The sequence below is a fragment of the Vanessa tameamea genome, chromosome 3 (genome assembly GCF_037043105.1).
Source record: "Vanessa tameamea isolate UH-Manoa-2023 chromosome 3, ilVanTame1 primary haplotype, whole genome shotgun sequence".
In the NCBI taxonomy this organism is placed as follows: Eukaryota; Metazoa; Arthropoda; class Insecta; order Lepidoptera; family Nymphalidae; genus Vanessa; species Vanessa tameamea.
Window position 1 is genome coordinate 2,945,104 of NC_087311.1, and position 12,256 is coordinate 2,957,359.

At 31.6% G+C, this 12,256-nt stretch overlaps 1 protein-coding gene across 1 annotated transcript in view; it reads left to right on the top strand.

The window, feature by feature from the left end:
* LOC113397158 (nose resistant to fluoxetine protein 6-like) overlaps positions 1-11,841 on the top strand; it is a 54,965-nt gene extending 43,124 nt beyond the window's left edge. Inside the window, exons 3-12 of the mRNA XM_026635382.2 lie at positions 601-794; positions 1,522-1,804; positions 2,479-2,642; positions 3,215-3,383; positions 3,725-3,918; positions 4,742-4,867; positions 5,808-6,013; positions 9,732-9,874; positions 10,599-10,710; positions 11,393-11,841. Of these exons, the coding sequence (XP_026491167.2) occupies positions 601-794; positions 1,522-1,804; positions 2,479-2,642; positions 3,215-3,383; positions 3,725-3,918; positions 4,742-4,867; positions 5,808-6,013; positions 9,732-9,874; positions 10,599-10,710; positions 11,393-11,478 (1,677 nt within the window). The 3' untranslated portion in view covers positions 11,479-11,841. The remainder of the gene's footprint in view (positions 1-600; positions 795-1,521; positions 1,805-2,478; positions 2,643-3,214; positions 3,384-3,724; positions 3,919-4,741; positions 4,868-5,807; positions 6,014-9,731; positions 9,875-10,598; positions 10,711-11,392) is intronic.
* The last annotated feature ends 415 nt before the right edge of the window (positions 11,842-12,256 follow it).

Sequence of the window (12,256 nt, forward strand, 5' to 3'; positions counted from 1 at the left end):
TCGATGTATTCCCGTTAGGAGGTGATTGGGGTGATTATTTGCGATAATTTTAACCCCCATATGCATAATGCAAAAGTGAACCATTTTTGAGTTATCACGTTTTTTAGATTTGTTCAAAATAAGTCAAAAATGCAACTTCAAAAATTTATTTAAAAAAAAGTATTAATTAAAATATATTTTTTTCTTCTGATTTATAAAAATGAATAAACACTGGTTATTTGTCAATATTAAAACAATAATTATCGGTCCAAATTAAAAAAATTGAGACGGAAAAAGATATTATTTCAATATTTTTTTTATTTTTTTTCCACAAAAATGCCTTAAAAACAAAAAAATCGTTATGAAACTTGTCCTGCAGATTATTTTAAAAACATAACCGTTTTATCAGCTCTCCAAAAATGTATAACAACTAGGAACTTATTTAAAAACCACCGAAATAAAATGACCACAAAAGACGCTGGTGGAAATTCGTATTCGAACAAAACTTAAATTCGCTCTTTGAATGTCTCGCAAATAAGTTTAATACATAACTAACCAATTTTGTTATCAATAATTATTTATTTAATATGATATTATGACGTTTATGTCTTGTTTTTTCAGATAAGAACTGGTCGAGGTGAAACTCTACGATGGGCCGTTTGTGTTCCAAGTGGGTGTGACGCGGACGCCGTCGCGGGTTTCGTTAGTGATGTTCTCTCTCATACTGTGGGAAACTCGACAGGCGTTGAAGTCAATGAGAAGGATTGTTACACTCGAAAGCCTATGATTGTCAGCAAACTAGATATAGCATTCTTGTAAGTTGTCTTTATAACGTTACTATAAATTGATAAGAACAAGCTTAATTAAAGCCAGTTTTGGGTAGTGGCAAACCCCAAATTTATTATTGCCAAACATAAATACTTTGAACTTATAATTGTAGGTAGCATATGGTAGGACACCACTTAGTGAAAAGTGTATGATCCCGCGATAATCATGCGCGTATCAACTGTGTAAATAATCTATTATATATCTTATACATCTATTGTCTACGAGCAAAGGTGATTGCTTCCCAATAAATACCTCATTTGACACACCCTTCCTGTTCCCAATGAATAAAATAATTAATTTTAAGGATTAAATATAAATGTCAAAAGAGTTATGTATTAAAGATATTTTTGTATGAATATTTTAAAATATTTAATTAAAAAAGTCTGTCAGTTTTTTTTAATTGAAACGGGATTCGACGGAGTGTATTATTCAAGTAGAAACGTTCTTATTCCATTATAAATTTGAATTTAATATCTCTTCAAAATATTTTCAGATTAAAATAATAAGTTTTAAAACAGAAACATTTGTGAATCTTAAATTAATAATAGTAACGTGGAACATTACAGAAGACTCGCAATAACATTGAACAGAGATTTGATTGATTTTAAACTGAATCAGATGACTTATAATTGGTTTCGTTTATATATTGGACAGTTTGTTTAAAGTTCTCTATAAATAATATTGAACGTGGTCTTTTAATTTGTATTTTTTCAGAGGAATAATGTTATTTTTTGGAGTGATCCTCTTATTCACAACAGCCTTCGAAATGTACTCAATACGTTATATGAAAAGAAAGACTAGCCCAGTGCATGATCTCATAATTTCGTTTTCATTGATCAACAATACAAAGAAGATTCTATCAACAAAACAGAATAACAGTCTCGGATTAGAATGCATCAATGGGATTAAAGCCTTGGCCATGATATTTATTATTGCGGGGCACGCCTGCCTTTTCATCGGAAGTGGACCTGTTATGGATGCTGAAGCTTGGGATCGAGTAAGATTGTTTGATAAATATTTTCAGTAATTTTATATTTTTCTATTATCTCATCAACTGGCCTCGTTATCTCTTCGAGGTCCCGGGTTCAAACCCTGACTTAGGTAAATAAAAAAATATTGTATATATCTGTATCAGAAAGTCTCAGTAGCAGCAAGCTTTTTGGAAATTAGCAGTATTGTCACAGAAAGCTCGTAAATAGTTCTGGACTAATGGACTTAAGGACTAATGGTAAAAAAAAGTAAAATGGTCAGGAGAACATGTTGATATAATTTAGCTTGGCTCTGTTAATGCTGTGTTTTAAAAGGATTAATTAATATCAAAAATCAATGTGCCGCAGAGGTAACCAGTTTAGTGATCTGCTATTTAGCTCCATAACCTTTCTATTAATACGGCAATTATTGACTTGGCTATTATTGACTCGCGCGTCTGTTCCAGTCTTAAAATGGATAATCCATATATTTCTCTTTTTTTTCTAAATAGAACTCAATAATTTACTTTCTCCAATTTAGATTTATATTATTTAAAATAATTATTGAATATTAGGTTTTTTATAATAAAAAAAAAGTGTTCCAGAAAACATACAACAACAAAAAAAAGTTGAAACTTCTCCATATGTATAACTGAATTTTGTAATTCATTTACTGTATTTTTTTTATTTTTTATATTTGCAGCTCATTCGGGATCCAGCTAATGCCTTCATGTTAAACAACACATTGCTTGTGGATACTTTCCTTTTCCTGAGTGCATTTCTCTTCAGCCGGCTTTTGCTTATTGAACTGGACAAACGAAGAGGGCGTTTGAACGTTTTGCCAATACTAGTTTTCCGGTATATCAGGTGAGGACCTAAAATTTCAACTTATATAATAACTGCTAAAGTTTACTTAGTAACTCTGAAAGCTGCGGATTAAAACTAGTATTTTTTATGTATTTAAAATTAATTTTAAATTATCATAATATTACGCTGAATGTTATAAGAATTATTTTATTCGAATACTTAAGTTTGAATAAACTTTTTCGAAGATATATTTCAACGTTTTACTTTTTCATACTTAGTCGATATTGTTGGCTGTTATTATGGTTGAATTAAAATTTGATAGTTGTTTCGTGCCGCAGTACATTTTGTGAAATTGAAATAGTAGCTTGAAAAAGAAATTATTATAATGTCCGTATGAATTTTTTATTAGATTTATTTTAACATTTTAAAACATTAAAATTGATTAAATTAATGTTTTTCTTTGAAATTATTTCTAAGTTACTCGAGTAAATTCAAATATAATCCCTAAGTTGAAGCGTTGACAAAAGTGTTCAACGAATATAAAATAATAAATTGTCAGGCGTTTGTTTTTTCTACACAGACTGAGCGTTCGTGTCTTGTTGAATTTAATTGCTTAATATATATTATTTTAGGGTTACACCAGCGTATATGATTGTCATACTGTTCTACATGACGTGGTTGCCAAAGATCGGGGAAGGACCTCTGTGGGAAGGCAGATTGCGTTTAGAGCAAGAGAGATGTATGGACAGTTGGTGGGCCAACATCCTTTATGTTAACAACTACATCAAAACCGATAGAATGGTAAGTTTTATATTAATTATTGGTAAAAATAATATCGTTTTTTTCATATATTATTTATCTTAAAAAAAGTTTTAAGTCATTTTTTTTATGTTTTTAAAGTTTCAAATCATTTAATGGCGGATGGGCAGTTACATCCATTGGTCCATCTGGTTGTTTTCTTTAATTAAATATTTTTAAAGGATCAATGTCTTTGGGCACTGGTGACCTTTTACCATTAGGTCCATTTACCAGTCCGCTTACTTTTATTTCAATTACAGCCCCACAATTTTTATGTTAAATTATTTAACTGTACCTGAATTTCTTCGCAATGTTAATAATGATAATTTAATTAATATTTCCAGTGTATGTTCCAATCGTGGTATTTGGCCGTGGATACGCAGCTATTTTTCGTGGCCCCGATCTTTATCTATAGTCTGTGGCATTGGAGACGGTTCGGTTCTATATTTACGGCAGTGGCCACTTTCGTTTCCCTCGTCATCCCAACTGTCATCACGTATAAAGAACGCCTGGATCCGACGTTGCTGTTTTATGCTAAGTATGTCAAGTGTTTTTAAGGAGATCCCTTCACCCGCGAATTGTTTGTTGTATTTTGTGATCAACGTGTTTGTGTTTTATTAAATATTACAATACGTTTGAAAACAATCGTAGAAAATTTTTATTTTGATATTTCTTGGCAGGACATATATAAATTGAATTATACTTTATTGATGATGGCGGTTCACAAGTTCACGAGAGATGGTACTTGAATAAGGAGTTCTTTATTGAATTTTATATAATCAGTACTTTTTAAAATTGGACTACACAAAACAAAAGTTTTTAGAGTAACTTGGTGGTAAAGCTACTCAGTAGTGTAGGTAACCCACGCATCACATAAGATTCTAAAGCCAAACATCAATAAGAAGGTTGGTTGTTTGTCGGTTTTGAAGGGTGAGTGAGCCAGTCTAACTACAGGCTCAAGAGAGTAGTGCATTGGCAAATGGTTGAAATTTCACAGCGTGGCAATGTCTATTGGTGGTAGTAACCACTTACGCCTTACAAATTACAAAGAAAACCAATACAGTTTATTACATCGTCTCACTCTACCAATTGTAAGTGCGTAGGACCAAAACATGATGTAGGTGGTAACTATTTAAGCGGGCTTGTATTTTAAGCTATGGGAATGTTAAAATATTATAATAATATTTTTGGATACAAAAATTATAGTTTTTTAGAGGTTGTCTGTCGAGAGCTAGTATTCAACATTTTCTCTCATAAAATTGTATGTAATACATGGATCGATTTAGGACGCAAAAAAGCCTTTGATATTTATTCAAAACCTTTTATTTTTTTATTCAAAGTATTATTTGGTTTCTTTGCAGAGAGTTCACAGACTTCGCTACGAATTTTTACTTCGTCGAAGCCTATATACGGACTCATATGAAAATGACTCCATATTTTATGGGCATACTTACAGGGTATATATTACATAGGATTCAATTAGAAAAGTAAGTTACCATAATTTGTATTTGGTTCATATTTAAATACTTCGTGATCATTATAAATTGAAGGAGAGCGTCTTTCCCCCCTGACTGACTCCAGTCACGGCAGTCAATCTCAAGGGAGAATCATTACCTAAGGCATATTATATTGGGGTAAAAGTGAGAGCAGAAAAACAGCTGCGCCTTTATTCCCTCACTCCGATGGGACGGCAAATACGACACGACCGGAAAGAGTCAGATCCAACAGTTTCACGTACTTTCCGAGTCACGGGAATGTACAAATTTCCATCTCTCAGAAGACAGGTTGCTACTGATAAGTTTTCAATAATATTTTATTGACCCGACCTGGCGTATGAACCCTGGACCTCACTGGGCCCTTAGATAAACTATTAAACCTACAAAGTTATGCCGTATATTTATTTTTTATGCCGTATATTTCTATTTATGTATATTAACAATATTTTTTTGTGAGCTTTCGCGTTCTAGGAATTTCTAGATTATAATTTATATAATAACCACGCTGATGTACGCTGTTTTTCATTAAGATACATCGACAGATAGATAAAATGATGTCTTACATATAATTATGGTTTTAATAATGGTTTATAATGATTATTTATCTAGTGTTGCTAGCATTGATGCACTATGTTAATTGATAATCTGTTAATTTATAGGAAGGAAAAGTTATTCCTTACAATTTGTATGTATGTATGTATGTATATAGTTTTTCAATTATATCTGTAGTATTTTTATTTTTTCGTCAGAGAGAATAGATATCACCTTATGGACCACGAATATAAATATATATATTACCGCAAGAAAGTCGTATTTAACGGGACTTACTTTTGGTATTTTCAACATTATATGTTTATTTATGGAACATATTCTCACCAATAACTATTTTTTTTTCCAAATACATTAACTGTATGTGTAATTTTTATTTCAGTTATGAATTTTCAAATCTTCTCAAAACCTTCGGATGGCTGACAAGCATCGTTCTAGGCACGGTGACAACTTTCTCGGTCAGTTTATTCTACCAGGATTGGTATGAATACAGTACAATTGAAGCTGCCGCATACATATCACTCCACAAATTCGCATGGAGTATCGCCAATGGATGGCTGATTGTGGCCTGTGCTACTGGCAATGGAGGTCAGTTAATTTTAAAAAAAACATATTTATGTAAATACCAATATCCGACATTACAAAACAAGAAAATCATCCTAAAATAGTGTCCACAATTTAAAGAATTGCTTAGATATTACTACAGAAGTTCGTTTATTGTATCTTTAGTGGAAAGGAAGAAATGTTTAAGCGTCAAAATACCGACTTTCGGAAAATGAGATTTAAGGCGTTTTCTTGAAATCACATTTCTAAAAAGTAAATGATGATGATCATACCTTTTAGGCTGATTTTGTCTCTTGACTCGACCTCACAATTCCATGGGACGACAATCTGACAGGTTAGGAGAGAGACGACAAAACGCGGGACTAGTCCTTTACAGTGCTTTACGAGGAGGAAATGATACATTATCAAGATTCCAGGCTTTTGCCCAAGAACCTCGGTTTATACAACCTTATAATCACTAGACTAACAAGGCAGTTCATTTTATGTTATACTCATTTATACATGTACTATAGCACTAGAAGATGTTAAAACCAGTTAAACTATAGTTTAAGAATACGAAAAACCTGCTTTATAATACAATGTCAAATATGACTCGTCAAAACTTAATACGACCAAAGGGATATCCTTAGGCGTTGAATTTTTCTGCAATATCCACTTGCTAGTTCTATCTTTAAATCAAATTAATAATACTTAACAATCGTATACAACATTAACAGCCTGTAAATTTCCCACTGCTGGGCTAAGGTCTCCTCTCCCTTTGAGGAGAAGGTTTGGAGCATATTCCAGCGCGCTGCTCCAATGCGGGTTGGTGGATACACATGTGGCAGAATTTCGTTAAAATTAGACACATGCAGGTTTCCTCACGATGTTTTTCTTCACCGCCGAGCACGAGATGAATTGTAAACACAAATTAAGCACATGAAAATTCAGAGGTGCTCGCCTGGGGTTGAACCCGTTATCATCGGTTAAGATGCACGCGTTCTAACCACTGAGCCATCTCGTGCTATGTATGTATACATTTCCTTGTATATGAAAGATGCTTCCTAGATTTGTGAGTAGTGTTTAAATAAAATTGTGTATATTCCGAATTTGTAGTTTAAATTGAAAAAAAGTTGATTAACCACTAAAAATGAAAAATCTCTTATAAAAAAAGTCTACTTAACGCTAACACGTTAATGAATGAATGTACTTCAAATACATAAAGAAAAAGTTGAAAGATCTATCGCAGGTACCTTTAATTTGTTTTGTCGCGTGATACAAAGGTTGTGTGGAAATTCTCTCCCGTCAGTGTGTATCTTATTCATAGCATGTTGTTTCGTGTTGCATGCTTTGTGAAGGAAACTGCATCTTGTGATAAAGTGGCTGCTGTTAACGTGGAATGAGATCTCTTCTAAGAAAGAACTTATATAACGCAGAATAAAAATAATTTAATTCGGTTACAGCACTGCTATTCAGTAAGAAATCATTCATAGTTTGTCACTCGTAAAATATTGCCTATCAATTGAATCCTATCAATTTTATAATTATTAGAGTGGATGTCGTATATCACATTCAGGCATTTTAAGTTCGTGTCCTGCGGTGACTTTCGAGTTTCTTGTAACAGAATCACCTGCGATTTTATTTGGATTTTCCTTGTCTGTTTATTATTTTAATCATTTTTGACGACGAAGTATTAAAACATGACGTAATTTGTCGCATTCCCTACGTCAACCATTATGCTAAGCGAATATTCAGGATGACGGTCACACCGTCCCGTTATGCTTAAAAGTATATTAACAAAAATAACTATAACAATAGAATACAGACATAAAAATACTCCGGAACTGATGACCTAATACTTAAAATGTTCTCACAAGTTGTATATATAGTGTAAACTATATTTATATCATATATTCTTCCGGACTTCTTGTTAGTACTACATATATATCGATATAATGCTGTATAAATAATAACATATCCTACGTAATTAGCAAATGAACAACTTAATTATATAGACAGATGTTTTGCAAAAAGAACCACGTAACAGACAAATAGAGGATAGATATGTTGAGTAGATGAAGTAGGACATACAGATTGATTGCTGTCTGTGGTTATATGTCCTTACAGCTGTAGCGCAATCGCTGCTTTTAATCTAAATATTATTTCAAATCAGACTCGTTTAAGCTAAGTTTAACAAACACATTCAACTCTCGCTATAATTTAATAACAGATTTGCAACTTGATATCTGACAAGTATATCGAAAAGTTTTGTTTGTTAAAATAAAATATTGCGTGAAATTTTTAATGAATGACTAATTAGTCTGAAATAAAATTGAATTTGTATGTAAAATATTCAATAGAGTTCCAGCAAATGATACTATTTTAATAATGTACTCCAAGGTATCCATATTGTAGAATTTCAAAAAATATTCGTTCGTCAGAATCTATATTAAAATGAATGGCTTCCATAAATAATTTTAATATGAAATCGCCGCCGGGAAAAGCACGTGTAGCAATTTTAACGTACATTTATATTTTTTAAAAGTAAATAAGTTTTTATTAAAATGTATGACAAAAAACAATTTTGCGGACGAATATACGTAGATCGGGTTAGTGAAGTTAATTTCCTATGGTTATTTGTTGTTATAACAATTTAGTAAATAGTGAGTGAGTGTGGTTAAAAAATATCCCAAACTATTTTTAATAAAAGTAATTTTTGAGATGCAGGTTAATAAAATCTTACCAAAGGTCTAACGTTGCTTATCAACTTATAATTGTATCTTTATTATCTTAATGATCATTTGACGCTACGTCGTTGAATGTTACGATTTTTCCAATGGATGCGAATTCAAAACCTGAAGATATTTATATTAATTTTTATATTACATAACAGTAAAGTTTCTCTATATGTTCCTTATCAAAGTAAAAACCGGTTCCGATTCCACCTACGGCTTTGCCCAAGTTTCGAGGGAAGGGGGTTCCAGATGTTACGGGTAAAAAGTACCCTATTTGCTATTGCGGACTACAATCTACCATTCTACCAAATTTCATTAAGTTCCGTTAAGTTGTTCAGTTGTCATTGGAAGAACAAACATCCATATAAATAAACTTTCGTATTTATATAATATTAGTAAGTTTTAATTCATCGTTGTCTTGTTGATACCGTGGCTGACTTATAACACTACAGATCTTGAGGCATAGTTTTCTGTTAAAATCGTAAGGCCCTTGGTTTTACCACTCATGTTTCTGGTGGTTTCAAATTGCTGTCTCATCAGACTATAAGAGTGATGGAATAGATAACAATATTTGCACAATAGTATTTTCTTACAATGATCGTTGAAATTGGACTCCTTGGTTGATGTTCAGCCAAGACAAATTCTGTTTTTTTTTAATAAACAATACTTAGGTTTGTTCGAATATGATCTTCCGATATAGAAGCAGTACACTTACTTATTAATATAAAACCAAATGGTATACTGCCCAACAGAGACTAACACAATAAAATTATAATGACGTTGCATCTTCACGTGGTTCTTTTCTGCAATAAATATTGCCGATAGCACTGTACGCTTTAAAAATATATATGTATATAAATAGCTCACGATTATAAGTCTCCTAATAAAAAAAATCGATTGCATGTTTACATACCGGAATATTAAAAGAAAACTATGAAATCGTAAAAATCTTAGTTATAATACGAAGCAAAAAGCATCCAGCTACGATCAAACATCTCATTAGTGATTGTAATTACTGACGATTGCAGGTATTCTCGGAAAACTTCTGACGTGGAAATTCCTCGTGCCGATAGCGAGACTCACGTTCTGTGCATATCTAGTTAATGGAATTATAGAATTATATTACGTGGGCCAATTGAGACATCCTCTCCATATAACATTCTTTACAGTTGTGAGTATAATTTTTTTTTTTCTTATTATAAATATTATGATGACGATGTTTATGCAGAGCTATAAATATAATAATATGTTGTTATTATACATAGTAATAATTATATTTGGTATACGAGTATTTGGTAATAATAAAATATTTAAAAACAACCTAGATGACCAATCATGATTTGTCAAAAGAACCATTGCAAGACAACTATCAGCAATTACTACTAAAGTCTATCTAAATAGCAATTATTACTAGATTACTAGTCTAAATATTAATCATCATATGATTTTCGGCCTCTGGTTGGTTAAATAAATAAATATCAAGAAAACATTTTATTTTTACATTAGCAGCCTGTAAATTTCCCACTGCTGGGCTAAGGCCTCCACTCTCTTTGATGAGAAGGTTTGGAGCATATTCCACCACGCTGCTCCAATGCGTTTTGGTGGAATACACATGTGGCAGAATTTTGTGAAATTAGACACATGCAGGTTTCCTCAAGATGTTTTTCTTCACCGCCGAGCACGAAATGAATTATAAATAAAAATTGAGCACATGAAAATTCAGTGGTGCCTGTCTGGGTTTGAACCCGAAATCATCGGTTAAGATGCACGCGTTCTAACCACTGGGCCATCCCGGCTCATCAATCAAACACCATTGTATAAGAAAAAAAAGATATTTATTAAAAAATAATTGCAATAATTAATGTTACTTTAACCAATCTATTTTGTTATTTCAGGCGGCAAATGCGATCTCCCATATCGTCCTGACTTTCTTCCTTGCACTTATACTGTGTATAATATTCGAGTCTCCTCTGCACGGCATAGAGAAGATTTTGCTAAGAATGTTTGGTAAGTACTCATATAAAATGAAGTCAATTTTGATCAAACTTACTTATATCATCTCTTAACTTTCTCGATGTCAGTAGGTAATTTAAATTGAAATAGCATCTGTTGCTTAAACCTTTGATTATTTATATGTATGTGTAGATAAATTGAAAAACTGAGAACGCGTAGAAAAAAATAGTACACGCACACTAGTAAACTAGTACGACGTTTGGCATGTTTTAAGCGTAACTGTCACGCACACTAATATAATACCTACAGTTAGCTCGTTTGTTTTAGTTATTTTGTAATACGACATGTTATATACACATCTAGATATGTATATGAAAAATCTAAGACTTACTCAAACTGAGTAGGATCGGTGTTTAGACTGATTGGATGATCATTAATTTTGAAGTGCTTTTTCAACCCGCTGTTACAAACTTAATAAATGCACTTTTTCAGTAGCAACGCGTAACAATGATTCTTTAAAATTTTCCTTCATTTTCGTGCTTCCGAATAGTTTTGCATATATACTGACAACTTATAACAATAATATTATTATTTTGAAACAGTTTCTTTTTATTCATTATTATTTCTATCGTTTAAAAGATTATCTAAATATAATCTTAACTTCTTATTGGGCGGTCAGCACTTTAAATTATATATTAGTTTAGACGAAAAAAATTAATTTTATTATTATTTTCAGCTCGACCAGTATTAAGTGATAACGCGAAACAAGACGTCTCATGCGAAACATCGAGAAATACTAGTCAAAGTAAACTTGATACGTAGTTTTATTATTATTAGATAATCCCTTTTAATATATCACACTCGCTTTAAGATTGTAAATATATTTTTTGAGTGTTAATATATTTTGAATATTGTAAAAAGTTTTATATTAAGTCCAATTCTTGTACAAATATGAGTTAAATTTTTAAATTCTAAGTACGATTCCTGATTAGACGAATATAACGTATAGTGTTGGTTATATGTATATTGGTTTTAGTTAAGGTGTGGTTTGCTGTAAGCACATCCAGTTGGTGGGAACTACCATCTTTTAAATATAATTGATAATTTAAGGTAGAAAAATAATTGTATTTTGTATCCATCAGCAGTTTATGAGGAGGGATTTTATCGAAGCTTTTATATAAACCGTGCATGCTCTGATAAAGGTTTTAAAGGAGTGTATCATATTAAACATATCACAATTTTTTATATATCTCTTTTCGAATCTCTTTTGTACTTAGTTACTTAAAGACTCTCAATGCTCAATGTACTGTAACGTTACCGTAACCTTATTAAGATTTCTACTAAGAAATTGAATTTATATTTTCTTTGATATGTATAAATAATGTATTTGTTGTGATGCTATGAATTTTATTATAAGGGTATTTGAATGTATAAACATTTATTTAAAGTATATTTATGGATGTATTTTCAATCAATAAATCACGGTGAATAATATATTGTTAGTGTTACCATATTACAAGCAATGTATATAAAAATGTTTTTATGTAAAATAAAAACAAAACGGGGCTTACGTCCTGCCCGTGTACGTATATCAAATGTA